At 41.4% G+C, this 27,964-nt stretch overlaps 1 protein-coding gene across 2 annotated transcripts in view; it reads right to left on the bottom strand.

Moving 5' to 3' along the window:
* FRAS1 (Fraser extracellular matrix complex subunit 1) overlaps positions 1-24,732 on the bottom strand; it is a 407,808-nt gene extending 383,076 nt beyond the window's left edge. For both annotated transcript variants that reach the window (XM_048211952.2, XM_026509896.4), the window contains exons 1-2: positions 23,158-24,732; positions 15,809-15,840 (exon numbers count right to left, since the gene is read on the bottom strand). In XM_048211952.2, coding sequence (XP_048067909.2) covers positions 15,809-15,840; positions 23,158-23,233 — 108 coding nt within the window. In that variant the 5' untranslated portion in view covers positions 23,234-24,732. The remainder of the gene's footprint in view (positions 1-15,808; positions 15,841-23,157) is intronic.
* Between the last annotated feature and the right edge of the window lie 3,232 nt (positions 24,733-27,964).

Raw genomic sequence — 27,964 nt, 5'->3', positions numbered from 1 at the left:
ACAAGGAAAGGTTTATTATAGAGTGAAATGGGTCCAACTAACTTTCTTCTTCAACTTCAGATAAAAGCAAGTAGACATGGATGTTAGTCTCCGGCTGACCACAATGTGCATAGTCAAGAGACAAGAGACACGAGACCTGGTTCCAATGAGGCTTTCTCCAGCCTAGCTGATGAGGCCAACCAAGCAGATGGTAGCTCTCACTTAAGGTTTGGTAAATGAGCCATCCTGTCTCCAAATGTCTGCTTATCCTTGTAGAGAACATCTGCTCCCATCTCTTTGGCCAGCAAATGGCCTCTCTAGGGGCGCCCAGGTAGCTCGGTAGTTAAGCGTCTGCCTTTAGCTCAGGTCATGATCCCAGGGTCCTGGGATCGAGCCTCACATTGGGCTCCCTGCTCAGCAGGAAGCCTACTTCTCCCTCTCCCACTTCCCCTGCTGGTGTTCCCTCTCTTGCTATGTCTCTCTCCAATAAATAAATAAAATCCTAAAAAAAAAGAAGAAGAAAAGAAATGGTCTCTCTACTTGGTACTGTGGTAAATTGTAAGATTTCTCTCTCCCTGTGAGGGTATGATTACAGCTGGGGGTAAGATCCTTGATGCAAGCCAGATCAATAAGAATTTTTCCAAGAACTTTGACTGGCAACTTAACCCTCCAGAAAGGGGGCTCTCTGTGAACATGAACTATCTGATCTATGCCAACCAATGTTGCCACCACAAAGAGGCTGCCTGAGAATGACGCCAACCCAGAGTAATGAACAGCCAAGAGAGATATATGATCACATGGATGCAGCTGCATCAGAAGCCAAACCCTTAGAGTTCCAGGTCAAGGCAGCAATAAACCGCAGGCTTTGCTTATGCCGGTTTGAGCTGAGCTTCCATCACTCACACTAAGAGTCCTAAATAATGTTATTTTCATAAGCCTCCTCCCGCTTTGCGTCTATCTTTGTAGAAGGCCCTTGTCTATATTGTCCTTGTCACTTACAGTTTGATCCCACTCCAGCCACCTTGCTCCTTCTTGATCTTCTGCATCCACTGTCCCTTCATTCTCCTAACTTCTATCCTCTCTCTCCCCTTTGGTTCCATATCTTCTCCTCAACAAGTTTTCTCCCTCCTTTTGAAATAAAATGAGTTTTTCCCACTCATCAGACTCGAATCACAGAAAGACATTTTAAAAAAGAGTTTTAATCACAGGGTTTGAACTGAACACTCTGCCTTTCACTTAACGTTACCTCATAAATGTGTCTACATGGCTAGATGCTCTTCACACCTATTATTTTAATAGCTATATAATGTCCCATGTCAACTTCATCTATGATGATATACTTCACCACTCCTCTACTACAGACATTTAGATAACTTCTTAATTTATAGTGTAAATAATGCTGGAAAGAACACTTCTTTATGTATAATTTTTTTCTTGTAAATTAATTCTTTAGGGTAAATTCCCAGAAGTCTCATCAAACCTGGACTTAATAATTTAAATCTTTTTTTCTAATAGGTACAAGGTGATATCTCATTATTGGTTTAGTTTTCACCTGGTTCTTAACAATGATTCTTCTTAATATATCTATTTGCTACTTGTATTTTCTCTTATATGAACTCTCTATTCTTAGTTTAATTCCTGGAGTTTGGTAGTATTATTAAATATTTGCATGAATTCTTTATAAATGCTAAGTAATTCTTTGTAATGCTAATTCTTTGAAAATCTGTATTCTATCGGGCATTTTTAAGTTTTACATTGTTAGATATTTTTAAAATTTTATCAAAATTTGTCAATACTGCCTTCTATTTCATCACCCTTTAAAAATCAATAATTCAAAAATCAAGTGTTAGTTTTAACCTTACATCAGAATTCCCTACTAATACCAGCTAATAGGATGAAAATTGGTAAGAGTTTCCCAGAAGACAATTTGGTAATGTGCATTAAATGTGTACACATATATGTTTTTTAAAAATGTGTATCACGTGGCTCAATAATTACATTTCTAAGGAATTTACCTCAGAAAATAATTGAAATTTACCCTGAGGAAATAATTTATCCTCAGGAAATAACTGAAAAGTGTGCAAGAATGGTCATCACAGTGTTGTTTACAATACCAAAATACTGGACTATGACTACCAATCAATAGGGATCACTAAAGTAACTTACACTTTATCCATGATGGATTTATTGCGTAGATCAGTTGTGTATTGACATAGAAAAGTATTTGTCATATAGTATTATATATATATAAAAAGTGACCAAACAATATGCATATTGCAATGCTTGCTTTTGTTGAACACACACATACTTACAGAAGTTCTGCAACAAGTTCATCTAGTATTTAGTAGTAATTATCCTTGTTTGTGGAATTACTTGGATTAATGGAGACTGTCCCTCTTTTTTTAATGTTTCAGCATTTTATTTATTTTTTAAGTCAAAGGTTCTAACATTGCAATAGCTCTTTTCCACACGCTCTGCATATAACAGGTTTGTAGAAGGCACTGAAAGTTTGGGGTTTTTTATGATAGTTATGGGCTCAGTTAACCTTAAATCTTATATAAGTAAATCTAAATCTAAAATTATTATAAAATATTTCCTCGGCCAGAGGCGCCTGGGTGGCTCAGCTGGGTAAGCGTCTGACTATTGGTTTCGGCTCAGGGCATGATCTGAGTCCTGAGATTGGGCTCCGCACTCAGTGGGGAGCTTGCTTGAGATTCTCTCTCTCTCTCTCTCTCTCTCTCTCTCTCTCCCTCTGCCCCTCTCCCACATTCATGCACACTCTCTCTCTCTCCCTCTCTCAAATAAATAAATAAATCTTTAAAAAAATATATTTCCTTGGCCTTTTGTGATTTGACACCTGTTTTTAAGCTACACCTGTAAAATGATTTCTGAGACACTTCAGCACAAAGTAGAAAGCATTAAAATATCTCTTGACATCTGTTTATTTTAACAGATAAGTGCAATTATTTTCTCCTCTGTAATGCTAAAGCACTAGTGTCTAAAATATTTCATTAACTTTAAAGGAGGTACATGTACAAGGGGAGCCAATTTGCTCTTCATTTAGGTAAAACATTTGTATGATTCCACAAAGAAACTTAATACAGAGCAGAACTACTCAGTCCAGGAAAGGAGTATATAAGTAAGGATAATCGTTTAATTATTTACTCATTCATTCAATGCCTGGCAACATCCTCTGCACAGATATAGAAATGAGTACAGTGCCATCTCCGTCCTCAGTGGGACACAGACGTGCAGATAATCAAGCACAGTGCACTGGCATCAGGCGGTGCAGGTACAAATGTCAAGTGCAGGGGAAGGTGGAGGCAAAGCCTCTCAAAGGGTGTGTCCGTGCCTTTTCCTTGCCTTTTATATTTTATGTTTGTCTGGTTGCTTTTCTTTTGGAACAAATTTATAGTACTTTTCATATAATAAATAAGTGATACAGCCATTTTCCCTTAGAAAAATCAGAAAAGAAAGCTATCAGTCTCAAAAGTTGGAATGATATTCTGGGTTTTGTACTTTGGTTTTCAAAACACACTATTTATAAAAAGACACTATTGACCCTTTTTAATGGTTTTCTTCCTACCTCAATAATTTATGTCTAGTACCAAAAAAAAATGGAATTCTTAGTTATAAAGATACAATCTCCCTTGCTGAGTAAGTATCCTTGACCTTAATAAGTTTGCATAAAACCACCTCACAGGAATACACACGCCTTGATGCTCACAGTATTTCTTTTATTATACTTTACATTTATCTGTTATTATTGAGGTTTTTCCTCCAAGTCATCAGTGAAACAGAGTAAGAAATATAAAAAGATTTTTGTCTTCAACACCTTAATTCATTCTGCTAAAGTGGTAACCAAAGCACCCATTAACATGAGTTTTGCTCCTTTTCATATGCGCTTGAGTTATCGTATTCCCATAACATCTTCCTCTCTTCTCCTCCTAAATCCTCAAACTATTAAGAATCTTTTCTGGCAGTCCATGTTTTTTAAGAGGTCCTTCTAGTCCTTAAAGCATCTTAGCATACATGATCTTTCTTCTAAAATACACATTTTAAAAAAAATCTTTTTATTTCTATTATTAAAATATAATTGATATATGTTATGTTAAAAAACACATTTTTAAATGTAGAAATTGATAAATGTGATAACATTCTAAAAGCAAACAAAAAGATAATAAGCTCCTGTTGTCCAAAATCTGGGGTAGGATATATAAAATAACCAGGTTTCCATTAAAAAAAATTTAATGCAATAAAATGTACTTTATCCTAATACTATCTGGAACATAATTTAATCTTTGCAAATTATAAAGAAGAAATGAGAAATGCCAATTAGATTAAAGGGGAAGGAAAACAATTATACCATCACCTTGGGGGGCATCATTCTGAACATCGACATTAAAGGAATGGATTAATGCCTATTAATAGGGCGTTCTACTTGGCATAAGACCAGATGAAGCCATTTTTGCTGAACTAATGATGAACCTCACACTACTGACTCACTGTTGGAATATGTCTGCAGACTGATCTTTCTTTTTCAGCAATGATGATCGGTTACATGGAGACCCTCATGTCCTCTCCAAAGCCCTACAAAGCAACATGAGGACCCTGGTGAAAATGAGAAGAGGGAAGAACACTGTAGAGGAAGGTGCCATGATATCTCACTTCCAACAACACACTCATCAGTTTGTAGTGATAGAGTTAGAATTTATGAGCAGGGGCGCCTGGGTGGCACAGCGGTTAAGCGTCTGCCTTCGGCTCAGGGCATGATCCCGGCGTTCTGGGATCGAGCCCCACATCAGGCTCCTCCGCTGTGAGCCTGCTTCTTCCTCTCCCACTCCCCCTGCTTGTGTTCCCTCTCTCGCTGGCTGTCTCTATCTCTGTCGAATAAATAAAAATAAAATCTTTAAAAAAAAAAATTTATGAGCAAATAATTTCCATTTCAAAGGGTCCCCAACTGCCTACAGAATGTAATTCAAATGACTTCTTCCAGGCCCTATGTGATCTGGAGTTTAAAAGTCCTTTCCCTGTTTCACCCCATCACTTCTCACATGTCAATCAAACTGGACTACTCATGCCTTTACTCATACAGATCCTCTATCTTAACAGCTTTTCCCTCACCTCTTCCTGTTCTAAACTGACCCACATTTGAAGGCCAAGATCAAAAGTGGTTTCCACCAAGAATAACAATATTCTCAACAGCTAGCACGTACTTACTACTTACTATGTCCCAGGTACTTTCGGGTATTATCTCATCACCTTTGCAGCAGCTCTATTTACATACACAAAACTATCATCCCCATTTTACGGATGAGGTGAGCAGCTTGTCCAAGGTCAAACAGCAGTGAAGAGTTCAGCCTGAAACCCAGAACTCTGAACCTAGAGCTCCTCCCCTTAACCATGTGGCTGTGTTCCTTCACTGACACTTACCCAACGTGCTGTGAACTGAGTTCACTATTTGATGGTGGGGTATTGAAGAGAATGATTTTGGCTACAGTCACATAAAATCCTATTTATCCTGGTTTAAACAATTCAAGAATTTCTAGGCTTATATAACAATTCCCCAGGAAGGTCAGTTCCTGTGCTGGTTACGTCAGCAGATCAACAGTCCAGCTCCTAGAGGAACCAAACTCTCTCCAGCCTTCTCTTCCATCACCCTGTAGGTGTTGGCTGGGTTGACAAATGGTTGCGGCAGCTCCGGCGACTGCATCCTCACCTGCCAATGTTCAAACACTAAGTTTTAAAATCTCCCATTAATGGAGAATTCTTTCTCCAGAGGCTTTCTTCTTGTGAACGGATAACAACATACAACCCTACTGCTTTCTTATCCTTGAGAAGATGGTATGACTTAGCTAACTGATAAATTTAAAAGAGTAACTGTGCATGCTTAACTTGGATTTGTCTCCCTTCCTCTTCTAGGGAGCAAACCTTTCACCCAAGAGCGTAAGATTTCCTCTGCTTCTCCCAACAGTAACTCTTACCTGAGCAGCCTTCCTACGTGGGAAAGCTGCTTCAATAATGTTCTGCCAGTGAATGCATAAGTCTGCTGGAATCTGGGGGTTCAGAATCAGCGAGCCCATTTGGTCAAGAAAAATCAAAGCTATATCTGCCACCTTAGCTTCATTGATTAAAAAATAAAAAGGTGATGTTTTTACGTCTATATTTATTCTTTATTTCTCAACTAGTTCAGAACTTGGGGGGAGAGGGGTGCTATCTATGAGGTTCTTTCAAGCACCAAAAACTTAGCAGACTTCCATGAATATCTCATTGGCCACAATTAGGCCATAAACTCACTCCTAAACCAATCCTGGCAGAGGAACATATATTTCCTAAGTTGCTTACAACTAGGATTTACACAAGTCTTGTGGGGAAGTGGTGAGGACTGGAAAAAAATTAGGATTTTGGCAACAGAGAAAAGGGGCTAGCGAGCAGGCAACCTAAGGTTTGCTACTACATGACCTAGGGACATAACTCATGTCTTCTAGCATATGGAAGCTGGTCAATAAATATCTGAAATCCAGTTGGATCACTCCTATTACATCCACCAATGGCAAATACAGGAGGAAGAACTTTCTTCTCGCCACTAATTGCAGGTTAGGGTTCCCTCTGTGTCTGTTCTCTCATCTTAGTCCAAGATCCTTCTGGATTACAGGGAAACTCAGTATAGTAAGAGCACCAAAGAATAAGTATCTATTTCTGTTAATAATTCTCTCTTGCTCACACTTACAGAACCATTTCAGGAATGTGAGGTATAAGGAACTACAAAATCTGCTCTCCAGTGTAGACACCCTCCTCTCCCAACCCCTCCCCCACCATTCAATTTCGCTTTGGAAGAAAGGAATGACATAAATTTAATAAATAACCAATCTTGGGAGCTGTCAGGAAAGAACTCACAGGTCATGGCCCCAACTCAAGGGTCTCCTGGGTATAACAATGAACTTTCTTACTGTGAAAGCGTTTCCTTTTCCTCCTTCCTTTCATTTAGTTTATAAACTCTGGGAGCCTAAGAAATCATTGCTAAAAAAGAACTTAGCTGGCACACCAGAGGCAATGCACTTATTTTACATAAAACTGCTCAGATTTTTTACAAAACTCTCTTGTGCCATTTATATTTAAGTGTCCCTTCCTCTCCCAAAGCAAAATGCCATCCATATGAAATTTTTAAAGCCAACTTTTCTTTAGACATTTGCCATTCAAATACCAAAAAACATAAGCTGGCTTAACTCATGATTGTCATTTGATATTTATACGTAGTCTTTTCCCTTAGTAAGCAGAGGGCATTAAAAAGTAAGCAAAGGATGACAAGATAATACCATAAGGTATCATAAATGAGTGACAGTTCTTTCCTAGGGGATATGTACATATGCATACATAAATGTACTGTGCATAAAATAAGTATGTATGTGTATATATTTTGTAGTTATAAACAGACAAACAGAGAAAGAAAATCAAAATGAGGTATTAGGTTATAAGGCAATTTAAAGCAAAGATGATAAAAACTTTAAAAAAAAAAAAGGTGGGGAGAGTGTGTGCTCTGACCAGAAAATTGAGATATATGATCACATATAGCATTGTTTGAACAAATTAATATGGCTGCTAAGCTCAGCTGTATCTTCTCAATTCAAAACAAAGCGTAAGAAATGTGTTTGTTAACTTAAAACATCTGTTCCTACCACAAGACTATGAATAAGACTGGAAATGCATATGGATTATTCATCAACAAAAGTACAAAGTCTCTTATATTATTCCTCTCACACAATATTTTAAGAAGATATAAATTCTCAGATAGGAAACTAGCACATCTGATTACAATGGACAGTTTAGAAAAACCCAGCAAGGCAAAAGAATCACCTGAGGCACCTAGAGCCCAGTGCTCACCACCTGGTACCCAAGGGTACCAAATCCCTCCCTTTCCTAAAGAAACGCATAGGGAGAAAGCCTTCACTGCACCCTGGAGTCAGGAGGTTTTCTCACCCTAACAGTTTCCTTAATCAGAAGTGCACAGCTCTAACCTTCAATCCATACAAGTAAGACCCCAAATTGGAAGCCATCTAGACCCAGCCAACACTCTCATTTCTGGTGCTGGCTGTCCCGTCTTGACTCAAATACCTCTAGTTAAAGGAAATTTATTGCAGCGCCCAGCACCGTGATGATGTGCTACCGGTTTTCTGCAAAAATACATTAAGGTTTTATCCCAGAATAAGTACATTTTAATAAGAGTAGCTTTCCCACTTAAAAACATATTACTCAGTATTTAAAAATAAATGAAGATGGACCAGAGGCACTTAAAAATGTTGAATTCTTGTTAAGCTATAACAAAAAACAACAATATCCTATAATACCCAATAGTACTCTTAAGGGAAATTAAGGAATGACTGCTTTTATTGCTTCCCCTCTGAGTGTATCCACAGGATGCCAAGTATTCCCCCTGACTGCTACAAAGTTCAGAGTATTTAATAGTAGCCACTGGCCGAGATTCACTAAAAGTTTAGGGGGACTCCAAGCACTTGATAGGGGAAGCTTCCAAATTTTCTTCATTTCTCTTCTTCATAAAGTCTCTTGAGCATGTTGATAAATACCAGCACAAATGCAAGCCTGAGACATGTTCATTTCTATAGGGCTATCTCTCTTGTGTTACAGTTTCAAATAAAAGAAAGCAGTGGTATAGCACACTGATTGTTTTAAAAAGGCGACTAGCACTGAAGAACTCCAATTGTCTTCCTTTATCCTTCTTAGCCTTAATAAACAAGGCCTACAGATTAGACCCAAAGTTCTCAGTGTTTCTCTGTCACAGTATAAACAGTGGATAATGCCCCAAGTATAGCAGACTTTGACAAAACACCAAAATTATTTTGTAAAAATTTTACTGGATACAAATCAAAAACCTCAGTGAGATACTATCTCATATCTGTTAAGATAGCTATTATCAAAAAGACAAGATAACAAGTGTTGCCAAGGATGTGGGAAAAAGGGAACCCTTGTACACTGTTGGTGAGGATATAAATTGCTACAACTATTACGGAAAACAGTATGGAGCTTCCTCAAAAATATTTAAAATAGAATTACCTGATGATCCAGCAATCCTACCTCTGGGTATATAGCCAAGGAAATGAAATCAGGATCTTGAAGAGATATCTTCACTCCTATGTTTCATTTCAGCATTATTCATAATAGCCAACATATAGAAACAACCTAAATATCCATCAACCGGTAATGGATAAAGAAAAGATGGTGTACATGTCCAATAAAATATTATTTAGCCTTAAGTCAGTAGGAAATCCTGCCATTTGCAACACCACAGGTGGGCCTGGAAAACATTACGCTGAGTGAAGTAAGTCAGATGCAGAAACACAAATACTGCACAATCTCATTTATATATGGAATCTAAAATAGTCATAGAGCGGAGGGGAGAATGTGGTGCCCAGGGGCTGGGGCAATTATGCAAGCGAGAGGAATAAATTCTGGAGATCTAATGAATAACAATGTGACTATAGTGAATAATACTGTATTGTATACTTGAAATTTGCTAGGAAGGTAAATATATAGATATAAATATCTCTATATATTTTAGTTTCAAGTTTTTATCTAAATTCCAGTTAGTTAACATATAGTGTAGTACTGGTTTCAAGCACAGAATTTAGTGATTCATCACGTACATATAACACCCAGTGCTCATGTTGGGAGGGTAGATATTAAGTGTTCTCACCACCACCAAGAAAGAAAGAAAATATAACTAAGTGAGGTGATAGGTAAGTTAATAGTGTGACTGTGGTGATTTTTTTCACAATATATACATATATCCTATCATTAAGTAGTACATCTGAAATACATACAATTTTCATTTGTTAATTATGTTTTAAATTAAGCTGAAAACAAATTTTTAATGGAATATGTAAGACAGATTGCAGGCGAGGGCTCAGCTGTAACTCCACCCCTTTCCTTTCATTCAAGAAAGCATATGAAACAAAATGGGGAAAGTAGTGCTGTCACTAAGATGACCTTGAAACTGTTCAAATTAAATAAACAACGAGCAACCTCGGGTACTATAACAAATTTCTTGTGACCTCCTTCACAACTGCTAACAACACTACAGTGAGCCTTCACCTGGGGTGAGAACAATACATGAGACTATAATTCAAGCTTAAGTACCATAGGATGTTAGGAATTTTAAAGCTCTAGAGCTGCATGGTAGAATACAGTGGCCACAAGCCATATGAGGCTATTTATATTTTTATTTTTTTAAATTAATTTGCATTAAGAAAAATTTAAAATTTAGTCCCCCAGTGTCACCAGCCACATTTCAAGTACTCCATAACCACATGTGGTTCATGGCCACCATATTGGACGGTGTATCTGTGGAACATTTCCAACAGCACAGAAATTTCTATTGGATAGCACTTAGCTAAGGAATCTTGGAGAGGATCTAACACTCTCGTTTTATAAATTTAGAAACTGAAAGCTCATTTCATTCAACTGACTCACCCAATGCCACATAGCTAGTAATTACAGAGCCAGGACCCAAACCAAGACCCTGGCCTCTATCACCAGTCATTTCCACTCTGACATTTTTTGCCACCTAGATGATGTGAGTGCCAGTATCTTGCCAACCACAGTTCTGGGTTCTTTCACAAGCATGCTCTCAGTTACTCCTCACATCAACCCTATGAGAATCACAATCCTCATTATATAGAAGATGAAATTGAGACTCAGCTATATAAAATATCATACTTGAGGCCACACAGCAGGTATGTAGCAGTACCAGGATTCAAACTCCAAAGTCTAGATCTTTCTACTGTGTCATACTATATAGTGGCCATTTTTAATTACCCCTGAATTTATTTTCTTTCTTTCAAATGTGTTAAAATTTAGTGTCTCATAATTTACTTTGTCAGCATTTGTGAGCAAAAGTATTCCAAGTAGGAAAATTTCAACACTTAACATTTTTGATCTAGGGAAGAAGAATAGCTTTGTGCAACTCTTCCAATCACAAATGCTTATGGGAACAATAACAACAGCTAACCTTCATTGAGTATGGCAGGTCACAAGCACAGAGCCAAGCGCTTCATGTGATCTCCTTTAACTTTACAACAACGCAGTGAAGTAAATAGTTCATCTCCATTTTACAGATGTAAAAACTGAGGTTAAGAGTCCAACTATCTACCCCTAGGGAAAAACCTAATAAAGGAGAATTGTTTACTTGTAGTGATGCCAAAAGAAAGTTAAATTCTTTTTACTCAATATAGTGAACATAAGTGAAAATATTGATATAAAAATTTATTTTTACCCTCATACTCAATGCCCCTGTCACAGTTTAACATATGAACTAGAAGGTTTCCTCCTGATAGATTCTTGATTTAACATGGTCATGCTCTCTCACAAGGGCTGATTTTAGAGGAAGCCCTGAGAGTTCAGGGGTACAGGGGTATTGTGGGGTACGAAACACACCCCAAAATAGATTATTCAGTGTTTCTCAAAGTATAGGACCTTCCCGGGTATTCTGACTCCCTTCTGTTAATTTTTGACCTGAGGAAAGGAAAAAAGAGGAAAGTAGGGAAGACAGTGTTACAGAAAGGGTAAGAGAGACAGCTGAACCAGTACATAACTGAGAGATGGCCACATGTGGCTTAGAACCAAATCACAAGTCCATACAGCTGTCAAAGTTGGGAGACACAACACATTGTTGGGTGTGTATATGTGTGCATGTGTACATGTGTGTGTAAAATATAGCATACATAGATTTTTAAGATGAAATGGCCGCCTCCAAACATTTCTTGCATCATGTGGTGGATCTAATAGACACCAGGGTAGGAGAGCCTCAGTTAAATGGGAAGGGGTTAGCCAGGGACAGCTGGCTTTCACAGGAGGTCAGGACAGAGACTGGCAGAGACAACTGCATGGCAGGTGCAGCAGAGAGGGGGTGGACATATAGAACTGAAGGTGAAGTAAGCCAGTTGAGTTCAGAGACAACAGGCAGACCGGCTTGGCTGAGAGAAATAGGCTGCTCAGTGAGTCAGAACTGGGTCCGAATGCTCTCTCCTTCTAGCACTGACCACCTGTATAATTTCTGGACAAGTGACTTAGATTTTCTGAACCTCGGTTTCCTTATCTGTAAAGACAACACTTATTTCCTGGGATTGCTGACAGTATGAAAAACATAGTAGGTGCTTAATAACTTCCTCTTGTTCTTCTCGCTTGGTAAAGAGAAATTTTGTTGTGGCAGAAAAGCACATGCCAGGCACAGCACCTGGGCATCCTCCCCACATTGTCTGCTTTACTCTACAAAAATCCCTCGTGAGAGGCTCTATTTGTCCCCATTTCACACAGGAGGTAATAGAGATTCAGGAAGGTTATGTAACTTGCTCTAGGTCACAGAGCTGGTTTGTGGCGGAGGAGGAAGAATCAAAACGAGGACTGTCGGTGACAAGCATCATGAATGCTCCACTATATCTGACAGCTTCCCAGGCAACAAGGGATGAGACTGGAGCAGTATCAGTGGGAGAAATCCTCACAAGACAGGCTGAGAGTTAGCAGCTAGCAGCCAGGACCTACATCTGTGTTCTCATTTGCTAGATACATTTTATGGAATTCTTCCGGGTAAAGCTGATGCTTTGCTGTTTTCAACCGGACCCACTCACCACTTCTGGTTACTCACCTGAGAATTGGATTAAGTTCAAGAACTTCACATCCCTTGCCCCAGTTTTCTCACCTATGACACGGAGAATTTGGACTACATGATCTCTGAAGTCACTTCAAGCTCTAAAATGCATGTGGGTAGAATTTACAGGGTTTAGGACAGGGACATCCCACCACCATCCTCAGAGCCAACGCACCCTGCCATGAAGCCTCTTACCATAGAAACCCTCTCACCTAAGGGTTGTTAATCAGAAAATCCCAGAATAGTATCTAAATGTTCTTAAACTCTCTATTTTAATTCAAAATGCAAAAATGTACATTCATTTAATTTCATTCGGTGCCTTTCTCCAAGACCAGAGCAGGTAGAGAGAGAACAGTATTAACTACGCAGACAATTAACTATGCCTACAATGTATCATCTACGATTTCCAGTTTAAAGTTCCTTAAAATGGAAAAAAAAAAAAACTTAAAATGGTTGCAAATAAATCCAAATGCAGAATCTCCCCGGATTTCTGTGTTTTTCCCCAATCTTTTATAGTTGTTTCTCTTACACTTAATCTGACAGCAAATTTTTAGTGACTCACCTCTATGAGTCTTTTTAAAGTATTCACCATAGTTCCCTTAGAAACAAGAATGTTATTTCTTTTCACAGTCACATTTCAGCAGTTTAATTAAACTATAAGTCAGATGTTGTCATTCCTCTGCGGTAGCTCCTCCAGTGGCGATACACCTACTGAAAGGACAAGCTCAAGTCCATACAAGGCTCCTCCCCACCTGTCTGACCTCATCCTGCCCCTGGATCGTGCACTGCAGCCACTCTGACCTCCGTGCACTTCTTCAAATGGCTAAGCAGGCTCCTGCTTCAGACTTTACCATTGCTCTTCCCCTTCTCTGGAATTCTATTTCCCTGGATATCCAGGGAGACTAGCTCTGAGAATGGCCACTTTCAGTCTTTGCTCATAGGTCGCCCTCTCTGGGAGGCCGTCCCTGTCACCCTCTTTGCAGGAGCCACCCTCATCCTCTATTTGGTATTTTCTATGTCCCTACTCCCCTGTTGTTATCCTCCACAGTGCTTCCTGACATTCTACATATTTTACTCATTAGAATTCAAGCTTCATGAGGGCAAGGATTGTGTCTGTCTGTTCACTGATGCATTCCCGGTGCCTTGAATTCCACAGCTGTCCACGGTTGTTACTCAATAAACACTTGTTTAATAATAACCTCTATTATTGTAATAAATGTATTGTCTTTCTAACTGAATTGCATAATTACAATAATAAGTACATTGGGCTTGAGGAGGCTTAGGAACACACATGGCTGAGTCTTGGTAAGCAAAGAAGCCAACTGGTGGGGATGAGGAGTGCACTGGGGCACCACGGCGCAGCCCACGAGCCCTGAGCAGCCATAGTCCTGGAAGGAGCCAAGGCATGCAACCGAAGAGAGCAAGGTCACCTGTTAAGTGCAAATTGACCAGACGGTCTCTCCTTGAACTGGATGGTACTGCCCTCTCCAAGTACTTGATGCTTTTATATTCGAATGCACACACAGAGCAACACCAAATATAGAAGACAGGCTAGCCACTTTCCTTCAGATACGGGGAACAACGGAAAGAAGACAGGTTGGCTTGTTCTGGTCGATCCCTTAATGGTCAATTTACCTTTAGCAAATCTCTTAAAACCTCTCTCATCCTTGGTTCTTCATTAAAAGGGGGGAAGGTATAAAATAATACGTGGTCTGCTTATTTCACTCGTCTATTGTATCGGATAGATCAATAGCTATGCAAATATATTTAAAGATTATGAAGCATGTATACAGTAAGCAATTCTCTTCATATTCACAGGGATAACTGACTTGTCTATAATATCTACTCCAGTTCCCCAAAACTGGTGATGTATTTTATAGCACTTTGATTTTTAATGATTCCGAAAATGTATTAAAGAAGAAACACAAGGAAAAGTAGGCTTTGAAGGGCATGGAATGAGAAAGAAAAGGAAAATGGCTTTCTCCTGATTCTTTAATAGAAAAATATGGGGGGGGCGCCTGGGTGGCACAGCGGTTAAGCGTCTGCCTTCAGCTCAGGGCATGATCCCAGCGTTCTGGGATCGAGTCCCACATCGGGCTCCTCCGCTATGAGCCTGCTTCTTCCTCTCCCACTCCCCCTGCTTGTGTTCCCTCTCTCGCTGGCTGTCTCTATCTCTGTCAAATAAATAAATAAAATCTTTAAAAAAAAAAAAAAAGAAAAATATGAGGGGAAAAAAACATAAATCTCCAGAGCAGTAACTATATTACATAAAGTTCAAAATCAAGAATATTACTGTGAACATCTACAATTATCTAGACTGTTGGATATTTCAGATATTTCTCATCTATTTCAACACCACGAGGATAATCCAAGATGACTTATTAATATCGCACACGTCAATAGCAGGTTGTGATGTAAATGAGCAAACCTTCTCCAACCATTTCAGTCCTGTTTTTATTATAGCGTTTATTAAACCAAAATAAAAAAGTGGTGAAGAATGACTTGTCACACCATTTATTAGAGTTGATGGAGTGCAGACCGTCTTTTCAATAAGGTTTAACACACTGTTATGCACCATAGTACATTATTAATGAAAAGAAATGCATGAGACTTGCATCAGCTTTTCCCCCAAGTCATGATAACATTAAATTCAAAATCAACTCTACCCTACATGGCAAAAGTTCAGAGATAAAATGTTAATTTGCTTGTTATTTATCAAGACTTAAAGCCATAATTCAAAGCAACAGTCAGGAATCCTCCACACTGTACTTCAATTTAATCATTGTACTTTTCTTTTTTTTGGGGGGGGGGGGTTCAAAGGAAGAAGCAAATGCGACGGGAAGATAAAGTATGCGCTAGTTCATATCTGATGGGAGAATGGGATCTAATTTTCTTTCTGATTGAAAGAACACAAAGGGCAGCCATGGAATGAAAATCGTGTTGGGTGTTTGAACTTCTTCTCCAATACCTGAGTATTCGAATGGAACTGATTTGCTCTGGAAAAGGTATTAAGTAATTGAGCATGATTGTGCCAAGATGAGGGATAATCCTCAAACTGTGAAGGAAAATAAACATATTTTTACAACAACAGGGTCACCTCACTCACTCAGCAACCTCAATCATGCATTTACATTCAAAAGAAATAAACCAAATATATGAAGGATGACCTACCGCCAACAGGGAACCCTGATAGACACAAGCACCTGTAGGGAAAAACAAAACAAGAATTAAAAGGAATGCAAAATAGACCAACAGGTACTGCCCCAGCCGACTTCGGCGAAAACTCCATCTACATGCATCATAGTCAGGAAATTGTGCCTTTTACAAAATCTGAAAAGCTTGAGCATTCTGCCCCTGAGGAAATAACCCCATACAACACAACAACAGGAAAGCATCACTAAAACTTATTATTTGAATTTTAAAATAAACGTATTTATAATGGCATGCTATGTATACAGTGTGTGTTTTTCTATGTGATAAATCAGCAAAGCCTCAATCATCTCGTCCCAATTTACTTATCCAGGCTTCTCTGCCACTCTTTCCTTACAAAAATTCTCCAGTCTGACCCAAGAGGCCAACTTAGGATCTGGTGATAATACTTCCGTATCTCCAGGCCTTTGCTCATTTTTGTTTTCTGCAGGAGACACACTGGGTCTTTTCAAGTTCCTTAAATTTGATCCCATCTCCTTCAGGTAGTTTTCCAGCCCACAGGAATATGCCCTTTCCCCTTCGCCTTCACAGCACTCGGTGCCTGCATCATCCATTTGTGAATTCATTCTCAGGTACTTCCCGGCAGCACCCTTGCTAAGCCTGTGGAACTGCTGCATCTACCCCGCTCCAGTGTCCACATGGACTCTTGCCAGAGGGACTGCTTCTCCTTCTTTGGTTTCCCTAACTCTTCACATAGTAGGCATCTGATTAGGTATCGGCATGATCATCTATTTCTTGCCTTTCCTTTTTAGGGATGTTACATTTTATAGAGAGAAGTGCAGACTGTAGTTACTTGGAAAGAACTCTTCTATTGAGCTCTTGAACTCCAATATTCTTTTCACCCTCTTTTCGCTCAATTTTTCTTTAATAGGCTGGTTATGAATTGATACATCTTTCTGTTTTCCATTCATTAGGCACCAAACAAAAAACAACAGATGATTTGCTTTGAAATAGAACAGAAGGTTAAATGTGAATGGGACAGCCTATATTTTCTGAATAACTAGCATATCATAAAATAAATCTTGGAAAGTGTTATATTTGAAAACAATGTAAAATTGCAATCCTAATTTTAAAAAACAAACGCATTCAACCAATCTTTGATGTACGTAGTGTGCTAACAGCTACTCTCCCAGCAACTGCACCTACAAAACAGACTGGAATAGCAGACACACACCACGGCAGCTGCACATCTTGACAACACGCCACACTTGGTGTCCAAAGAGGGAAGGACACACTTTACTGCGGTGCTTGGCCTCCAACAGATCATTCGTGAATTCTCAAAACTATTAACATCTCGGAAAGAACCAGTCTGCCTCATCCACCAATCATGGAATCAAGAATAATCTTCAAAGAAATGAGATGGCTATTTACACTTGGGGTTTGAATCAAAGATCTCTATGAGCAAATTTATTGGAATGACTTATGCACCCTTGACATTCAAACAAGAATAACTTGAGATAAAACCTTGGGAGAAAATTCTTCTTAACTCACTTATGTCTCTTCGAGAAACAAAGACTTAGTATTTCAGTCTATGGTATGTCGTAAGAGAGATATGTATGTATATAAATATATAATAATCATATATATGCATATACGTAAAATAATCATATAAAACTCAAATAAGTATATATCAACAAAATTCAATTTCTAAATTATTTAAATGGACATATTTAATGACTTCTGATGTTTAAAAAATGTACAGAAAGAGCATCACTGAGGTACAATTTAACAAAATTCAAACTTTAGAATAAACAAACAAAATTTAACCTTTAGAATAAGACCATCTTCAAATCATTTTACTGCCCTCCTACCTAGCAATGCCTTCCAAAAGCCAATATCTTTTCAAAGCTCCAAAAGGAATGAAGTCACTTAAGAAATATCCAACTACCCACATCAAAACTCATTCCTGGAAAGTTAGATAGATGTTATAAACCCACTGTAACATAAAAAATACAAAGCATCGAGTGTGGCGCCACATAATACACTGGTTAAGCCAAGCATCTGCTAGAGACTCAAGTCAAAATGGTATGTAACTGCTGATAAATTCCATCATTAGGAAAAGGAAATAACTCAGTTTGGGTCGCTCTATGACGTACAATTCCAAAAGAAATAAGCTTTGCCCTCTGAGGGCTTTCCTAAAACGGTACAGCTCTACCCGGAAGGCAGCTGCACAAATGAGTCTCCAGTAACACGGCTTCCAAAACCTCATTTCTACTCTCTTGAGAAAATATAGCATTCCAGTGTGATGCCCAGTCCTATCAAACATTTATCACCACCCAGTGCCAGATGCGGTCCTCCAAAGCAAGCATATTTCTCCCACACTAGCACACTTCTCACACCCACTGGCAGAGGAAGTTGGAGGTCTGTTGGCAGGGGGTACTGGGTGCGGCTTCTGGTTCCGCACTAGAGCAGAGGGCTTTCCACCAACTGATCCACTCACAGGATATGGACAACAAAGTTGCTCTCTCCACTCATTGCTTTTTCTCCTAAAGGAGTACGGCTCTATCAGAGCTTTAGATTTATGCCTTTATTTGCGTTATAAAGGAAACTCCAGCTCAAGGTGAATTCTGACAGATGGTGAGGATCTGGAAAAAGAAACAGGACTTCTTCAAGAGAAAACAGGAAAAATAAGAGACAAGAAAAGCTAGAATTCTCTGACCAAGAACTTCGCCAGTTTTAAGGCGTAGAATACAATTGAGATACTGGGTAATTTAAATTCCAACACTCTGTGAGAAAAGTGCAGAAAATTTTGCAGGGTGAAGCGATCACATACAGTGCCGAGAAGGAAGCCTAGATCCCCAGACCTTCCTGCACGCGGCTGACTCCAGTCTTGCCGGTCACATAGGCAAAATGTTACTTCATAATCATTTAACTAAGTAAGTGCCTATTTTTAAGCTTTTTTCCTTTTTTTTAGATTAACATATCAGTTTTATTTATTTATTTTTTTATAATTATAATTTTAATTTTTTTATATTAGTAGGCCGGTGATGGGTATTAAGAAGGGCACATATTGCATGGTGCACTGGGTGTTATACGCAAATAATGAATGATGGAACATTGCATCAAAAACTGGGGATGTGCTGTATGGTGACTAAGCTCTTTTTCACATTATCATATGCTCCTTTATGAGATACCTGCATGAAATCTAAAGTTTTCAGAGAAAGTTTGAAATCTAATTTGCACCAGTACTCACACCCAGAAACTATTCACTACAGAAACTATACCTGGTAAACTGAATAAATTAGATAAGTTAAATCCAAGAGCTGCAAAACATCAGGCCCATTAGCTCAAAGATAGAGTGGTATGTATGGCCATTAGAGATGAAGAGATTTGGAGAGCATGGTATCACAAAAATATGACTCATTAGAAACAAGCAGCCACCAGTTAGCATTTAAAATGTTCAAGCTTTATGTTGTGTTATAATTCAGCATATGGCTTTTACACCATGGAACAGTTAAAATAGGAATCATTTTCTGGACTGACGGGACAGCTCATGTCCTGATTATTGTAAACCAGGATTCAGATCAATTAATAGAGTAGTTAAAATGAACATGGGCCAACTGTTTTTGAACTACTGTAAGATTTGGCACACAACTCCAACTTTGCCATGTGGTACTGTCCTCCCTTCTCCTGAGCCATGTGGTGGAGGGTATTTATGACTACTTGTGTCTGAGTGAAATTGAGGGATACTGTCACTCGAGTCCCTAACAGTGAATGTGGATGGCTCTGGCCTCACTAAACAATGTATACGCAGGATCCAATCCCTAGAGGAGAACAGAAATGGAAACAGCCTAGGACAATACACCTCTTTATTTTCACTAGCAGATAGTTACAAAAGCCAAAAGATGCAAAAGTGCAATTATTCAATATTGGGAAACCCACCAAGGACCAATGTTCACGTATCCCTACTTCTACTTTACTGATATCAACAATTACTGGGTATGCAAACCTCTTCAGCACAGGTAGTATGCTTTTTATATATTTGTATTTCCCCTACCAGACATAACCATACACATAAGCTCTCAATAAAGATTTGTGGAATGAAAGAATGAAGAGATGGGCTATTTTCCCCAGCCAATGTCTTCTCTTTATTCACTTTGGTTTTTAAAGATTAAATCTTACACAGAAGGAACTCTCCAGCCAAGAGTAGAACCAAATATGCTGATTCACCCAAAATACAACACATTGTCTATCAAATGATCTTTTCCAACGTATTCTGTTAATGGCATTCATTTATAGGAAAAGTCTGGAAGATTGTGGGATTGACTAAGCCACATGGGGAGTTACAGGACACAGACAAGAACTCAATTCTCTCAACCTTCAGTTCAATCATCTTTTCCTATCTACAAGCCACCATGTTCTACCTAGTGTTACTTCACAGGATTTCCACAGGTGAACACAATTCAAAATATGCTTCTCCAGAAAATGTCACGGCAAAGCTGGTCTGATTCAGAAAGCAGTCATGTTTGCTAGAAGTTTCTCTGTGACTTCTTGATTTCATGCAGTTCTCAAATCATAGAGATTTGTCAGCTCGGCAATACAAGACAGTATGAAATAACACCGCCAATGATTTGCTTGTAAAAATTCATTTTTCTTTTAATAACTAACATAAAATTCAGAACCAGAAAGTTGCAACTGACCACAAATAAGGCAGCAAATGTTGATCTTTTCCCCTCTGCTGGACGATTAGCAAAAGCATCTTACAGCTATCACCTAGCCAGCCGACTTCCGCATTTGGTAAATGACAGAACCACAGGCCAAAGAACTTAGGTGGTTCATTCGAGGTCATACAGCAGTTTATCTCAGAGCCAGTGTAAGCTTAGTTCAAAAGACTGTGATTAGGCAATACTCATTCATCTGACCAATATTTTCTAGCACCTAGTGTGTACTAGGAGGTGATGTGGAGAGGTAAGAATAATTAGGAGCCATCCTAAGCCCTTAGTGAGCACACAGCTACATGAGGAAGATGGAAACTATACCTTTATCAATGTAATTGTAGAATTACTACCCGGTGTTCTAGAAGCATGTATGAGATGATCTCTGAGCACTAAGAGGAAAACACAAATTCTGCCATGGCTTGGTCAGCAAAAGTATCAAAGTGTATGTCACGCCATGAGAAGTACACACGTAAATGCTTCTTTTCCATTTCTAAAAACCATTGCCAAGACTATAATAAAAACTTGAGGAAATCAGTAAGATCCTTAAGTTTTTCATTCTTGACTTCAATGCCCTTATTTTTAAGAGAAAAAGAAAACCCTGGCAGAACCAAATCAAAGGTCTCATCAGATGACAGCTGATTTTTTGTCTGTGGGCCTGATATCACTTAATTAATTTAATTAAATGAGATAATGTCTGTAAAGTGCTTGGCATAATAGAAGCCAAATAACATGTGCTCAATAAATGTCCACATTGATTCGTTCATTTTTAGATAAGGACCATTCTGAGTTGGATGAGAACTCTCAGACATGTAGCAATCCAATTTTTGACAGGATTCTAGAATGCCCTGAAGGTGGGGTGAAACAGTAAGAAGCAAAGTTTCCAAAGAATCTTTGGAAGAATAGCGCCCCTGGTGACCTGCCCTCCTCCTCCCCTATCAAAAGACTTTGGATGTTCTTAAACTTTGCCCATTGTACCAACCAATCTTCCAAAGAGCGAACCCTGCAGGCTCTTAATAATGGCTTTTGTAATTTCAAGAGATTTGGTTCTGAAAAACTGCATCATTCCAACTGCCCCCTGGTGAGCTATCAGGGAGAGAGAGCACATTTCCCGTGTTGCTGGTATATGATTCTAAATAAGAAACTGCCACCACCAAGTGAAAACGTAATATTTCTAAGTCTCAAATTCAGATTTAGGTGGCCTGGGTTAACCCTCCCATCCGATTTATCATTATAATTAAGCTCTATAAGTTTTATTTTTTAAAGTATGCACACACACGCACACGTACAATACAGACATATTTCTACAGGTTATGACCCATTTGGAGAAGGCTGCACAGGCCCCGGACGTGCTTTTCCTGGAGAAAGTACTTGACTTACTTCCTGGGAGGGTGCAGGCAGGCGGTAACTTTACCCACGGTAAAGTCCCCAGTACTGTGCGTGGACCTCAAGGCCACGCCACTTCCTCCATGGAAACTAGCAAGGAAAAGGCAGCTGCTCTGATGGCAGGAGGTCGATCCAAGGCAGGGCTTTGTCCTCTGCCTGGCCTCCCGCCGCCCCCAGGCCGGCGCCCCACCTCTGCACCTTCAAGCCACCCCGCCCCGCCCTGCGCCCGCCGCCGCTAAGGCTCTGATTTGCGGCGGAGCAGGTGAACTCTTATTCCCGCAGCCGGATGAATAATGAATGGAATCTGGAGGTTAAACCGAGAGCCCAGCACGGTGGATTAAGCCTCCTTCTTCCCGGCCCGCCGGCTCCCTTCCCCCTCTCTAAGCACTAGCTAAAGGACTTTGCCGACTCCTCGGAGCAGGTGGGAGCTCACAGCGCCTCGCATCCCGGGACCCGCCATCTCTTGACCCCCAAACTCTTAATTTACTTATTGATTCATTTTTTTGTCTGAACCCGAACTGCTTTTGCTATCATGGAGACAATTCCCACCGTCTTCTTCCTCTCCCCCAGCTCGAGGTTTTACACACAAGTTGGAGCCCTGGAGGAAAACCGGGAGTGAGAGCGAAGTAAGAGAATGAAGCTAAACTCTTATTAATCACTTTTTTTCTAAGGAAGCAGGCAGGCTCGTGCCTCTCCGTACTGCAGAGGTTCCTCTCAGTGCATTTGAATTCTCTATGTCCAGAACGCGCTCTAACCATCTAATTATAAAATCTTTACTGGACTTTACAGGGAGACTTACTGGGGCGAGGAGGGAGGGAGAGTGGCGAGGGTTTTAAGGTCCCAGATTTTATGTTTCATAGGAGCGGAGGTATTTTTACCCAGGTAAGAGCAATTGTTCGCTCCTCGCCTACGCTTCACGTAGTTGCTTTCCGTTGGGGGCAGCGGGGAAGTGGGAAAAAAGAGAATACAATCTCAGAGATGCCACCTCAATTGGCCACCCACCCACCCAAAGGCACTTAGGGCAGAGAGGGAGGCGGGAGACAAGCTTGCGATCGGAATGCATAACAATCAGGAGTAGGAATCTCAGAAAACGCCCACTCCAGCTCCACTCCCACCCACCCACCAACCCCCCAAAAAACTTCCACTCGACCCACAATACCATAAACACGCTTGGCTTTTTAAACAGCACGATCTCGATCTCTCTCGCTCTCTCTCTCACACACACATACACACACACACCAGGGGGAAAAAAAGGCACCGCTCTCTCACCTTCCGAATGATGAGGCAATGCTGCAAATCCCGCCAATGCTAGGGCCACCCCGAACCACACTTTGAAGGCACCCATTGCCGCTTCGACACCCACACTGGAAGAGCCCAGCCTTCAGCATCCAAGAACCAGCTCTCGCCCCAAACACTGGCTCCGGCTCCCCGGGCCGGCGCGCACGCAGAGCGGGGGTTGACGGGCGGTTGCCTCGGGGGAAATGCAGCGCTGGACCGGCCCCGAGTGACACTCTTCAGCAGCTCCGAGGCGCCGGGCCGGGCGGGGGATTCAATTCACTCACTGCCGGGGCGGAAAGCGCGCAGCTCTCCAGCGAAGCAGGTCGCCAACGAGGGCTGAGCTTGGGAGAATAAAAGAGAAGGCAGCGCGCAGTTCTCCGCGGTAGACTCGCGGGAAAGTTCCCGTCACCTGCTGATCCGACCTCCCAGCATTTCCCTCAGACTGGACACCTCCGCTCCAGGGTCTCCGACCGCGGAGATCCCGGCTCAGGTTGGTCTGGAGCAGCTTTTTAAAGTTCACTTGACACTACGTCGGCGCTGCGTCGGCAGAGGGGGTCGCCAGGAGCCCAGAAAGACCCACCCACACCTTGGCTCGGCTGCCCGGCTCCGCGGACCTCAGCCCCCGGCGGCCGCTCGCAGGAAACTTTGTGCAGCGCTGCGGGCAGCTCCCGGGACTCGGCGGCGCTGCAGCCGCACGGCGCCGCCTCGGGCTGCGCTCCCTGCAGCAGCCTGTTCGAAAGCTTCCGCTGAAAGAACTGGGGTGGCGGCGCGCGGGGGCGCTGCTGCTACTTTCTCGCCTCCGCCCCTCTCCTGGGTGAGGACGGCTGTGGGGGCGCGGCTTGGTCCACGCCGACCGGCACCTCCGCACCCGTACACCCAGAGCTGGTCTGCAGGGTTGAGATGTGATTACGCGAGTGCAGGAGGAGCCATAATTTTAAATGCACGGAGGAAAGAGCTAGAGAGGCTGGAAAGGATTCCGAACTCAATGCCACTCGGACGAGAGAGCTCGGATACGCACAAAATAAGGACCCCTCTGGATCCCAGCGTTTAAAGGACACAGGCTCCGCCTTCCTCTGCCTCCCTCGCCTCCTTCCTCTCTCCTTTGCTCGGTGTGAAAATGGACCCAGAGACTTGGAGCTTTGGCAAAGATTCCAGAGAGTCACGTGGGGAAGGGGAGACTCAAGGAGGGGGTAGTGAGGGGAGGCCGGGAGAGCAACCTGATCCCCTTATTCGTTCTGCTGGAGTTCATATTGCCTTTGTCTGGGGCGGGATCAAAAGTGGTCACACCAGAGAGGCGGGGGGTGGGGAGGTGGGAGGGGTGTGATGGCGTGGTCCTTGCTCACTCAGGCACTGCTGAGAGCCCACGAACCGGGTCCTCACCTCTCGCTTCGGGAGGAATCCGAGAGGAGTTATATCCACATTCAAAGACCCTAACGCTATCCTCCACCCCCAAACCCCGCCGCTCCTGCTGGACTAAGTGCGTGGGGCAGACCTGATCTATCTTGCTCGCTCTGGGACCCTCCTGTCGTCCCACCGCGGGTTTTACCAGCAGCCTGGAAGGATCTTGGCTTGTCTGTCCTAGGCGGGGCCTCCCACCGTGAATGCACCTTTACCTCTCCTAGAGAGAGGCTGTCAGTGGAACACTACGCGGTCTCGGCGCGGTGGCCAGCTGCGCCCCCAAATGCCAGTGACTGGGAAGTAAATGTCTTGGCAAGGCAGACTGGGGCGCGCATTTGAAGGGTGGAGGCCTTGATTCTGGGCAGGACCGAGTGACGACAGCAGTTTTTATATGATCAAATAAAAAGAGCTGTAAGATGAGAAGGGTTACATCAGAGACATGCTGGCTGGGTTCTGACTGACCCAGAGAAGAGACGTCCTGGTTCCCTTAGTTGACCAGAGATGGGTGAGCCTAAGGAAGGGGAGTTTGCAAGCAGCAAACGCTGAGCAGTGAAACGGAGTGGGTCCCACTTGTTTCCAGTCTTTACAACCACCCTAAAAGTGGGCGAACGCTCAAATGCTCTCACTTGCTACTTGGAACAAATCACTTTTCATTATAACTCAGTAAGTTGTATGTATCACTATTTAGCCAGAGCAAAATGGGAGCCCCTAACAGCCTGGCACTGATTTTTGAGTAGTTAGAGGAACCAGGGGTTGTACAACTCACCCTCAGTCTCTCCTGAGTTGTGATGGTCTCAGGAACAGTCTATCACCTCTGGATCTGAAACACATAGTAGTAGCTTCTCATTAAACGTTTGTTGAAAGAACCTACGGAGTAAAATAGTAAGTGCCTAAAAGCAGTGGCCACATCAAGTGCACTTGGGCATCTTAACCTCCCCTCCCCAGAAAAAGATCCCTTCTCCTTTTTTATTTAGAAAGTTGACATTTTCTCAATCCCATAAAGTGCTATGAAAACTCAGCTTCCAACACAGTCTGGCAACCAGGTTACCACTCCTAATTCACTCCTTATAGAAATTTTGTACCCACCACTGACTGGGAATAAGTAACTTAGACAATTTGTTCTCTCAAGAATCTATTTGATTTTATTTAAAAAACCATACAATCATGGCACTCAAAGAAGTTTCAGTAAGACATCTGTTATACTTGGGCTAAATCCAAATGTGCTACTTTTTAAAAAGGAAAGGAAATGAAGGAAGGAGGGGAAGTGGGGGGAGAACAGCATTTCCAAGTTACCCCAAATTTATCATATGCAGTATTTATATATAACACCCCCCCCCTGCTCCACCACCAACCCTGCACACAGGCCCATACACTTCATCCCCCCTCAGCCCTGATTAGCTAGAAGGTGAATATCCCCAGAGTCCCCACCCCAAGATGATCAAATGGTTGAAAGGGTCAACCAATCAGTAAGTAATAGTAGCACCTTCCATGGCCACTTAAATTGAGATGTCAGGAAAATAATTTTTTTATAGATTTTATTTATTTATTTGACTGAGAGAAAGAAAGAGAGCACAAGCAGGGGGAGTGGCAGGCAAAGGGAAAGGGAGAAGCAGACTCCCCGCTGAGCAGGGAGCTGGAAGCAGCTGGACCCCAGAACCCTAGGATCAGGACCTCAGCTGAAGGCAGACACTTAACCACTTAACCAATTGAGCCACCCAGGCACCCCAGGAAAATAATTATATTAGCATAACCTATTTCATTATGATGGAAATTTAGTAGGCATTTTTATGGAGATGCAACTAATGATAACTAGCTTCTCTCTGTAACTTAACCTCATTCCAACAACCAGTGCTTCCCCTGACAAGGAGTTGTCATCTCACTAGCCAGAGATAGTTGGGTCTGATCGTCAGTCCTCTTCACTTACACGTCGAGATTCCACAACTTCTCTTACTATGTCCCACAATATTTCCTTGGATTGACCCTACTGTCACCTAGTGACATTTCCCTGACCTTGGTGCTGCCCCGTTTGGGGAACTGATTTATCAATTCCTCCTGTAAATGATGGCAAAAACAAAAATAATAGCCAACACATGTAATATAACCATAATAGCCTAATACTGTATACTTTCCCATTTAATCCTCCAATAACCCTAGGAGATAGGTACCATTATTATTTCCAATTACAGGAGAAATACTGATGTTCAGAGAGTTAAGTAACATGTCTAAAGTCAGACAGCTAATAAATGGCAAAGCATATTAGAGCAAGCAATGCTAGCTGCAAAAACAAGCAACCTCCCAAACTGCAGTGTCTTAAGACCACAAAAGTTTATTTCTCAATCACATCCTGGCCCCTGGGCATAGGTGACTACTTCTTGTTGCTGCGGCATGATGGAACACATCTGCATGCAGCCTCTACATAGGGGCAAGAAAGCGATAAAGGAGGTATTACAATCCCTAAAGGCCTTAGCCCTTCCTCTCACAATCCAGTGGCAAGAATGAGTCATATGGCCCCAACCTAAAGGCAAAAGAGGTTGGACCCACAGCGGAACACGGATATTTAGTGAGTGCTAACAGAACTGCTCGGCTCCAGAGACCGCGCTCTTAACTATTTTAACTATCCTTAGCTACACCATCCTGCGTCTCAGCAAAGCCCCAGGTTGAACCTTCCCTAGTAACACTAGGGCTTTGCTGACTGTTGCAACTGTTCAACTTGTCTTTACTCTCCTTTCCCTTGTTCCCTTCTGCCCCCTTTCCTCTGCTTCTCACTGTCTTCTTTCTGTGCAAACCCACCCTACGCATGGAGCCTTCTATCATATCTTTCTCCTATGCGTGCCCCCTCTTTGTACCTGCCCCGGGGGTGTGATCCTGCAGTTACTGTTTTGTTCTGGTTTGTCAGTTTCAGCACAAGACAATATTTGTTGCTTTTTTTTTTTCTGCTTCAAATAGTTATACCAAAAAGAATAATCAAATAATACAGAAGTAGATACACTGATGGGCTCTGCTATCATCTAACCCCTCCATAATAACCACAGCAAACACATTCAAACATTTTTCTCGGTTAACATAATTATTTTGACAAAAATACAGTCACAGTTTACATGCTATTTTGTATCCTTTTTTTTTTCTCCCACTGAACAGTATAGCTAGGCCACAACTTTCTAAGCCAAATCATATTGATCTATCTCATTCTTTTGAAGAGCTGCCTGGATTTATATTATATGAATAGGTCTTTATATATTTAGCCAATCCTCTGTTCAAGAATATTTACCTTGTTCCCAGTTTTTTGCTGTTATAAATAATACAGCACTAAATGTCCTTATAAAAGTCCTTTGTGCACTTACTCAGTTATTGCCCTGGGATAAATTTTGGAGGTGAAAGTGCTGGGTCAAAGGGATGCATA

This window comes from Ursus arctos, unplaced genomic scaffold, assembly GCF_023065955.2.
Source record: "Ursus arctos isolate Adak ecotype North America unplaced genomic scaffold, UrsArc2.0 scaffold_9, whole genome shotgun sequence".
NCBI classification, from domain to species: domain Eukaryota; kingdom Metazoa; phylum Chordata; class Mammalia; order Carnivora; family Ursidae; genus Ursus; species Ursus arctos.
This window is presented reverse-complemented; position numbering and strand designations above follow the sequence as displayed.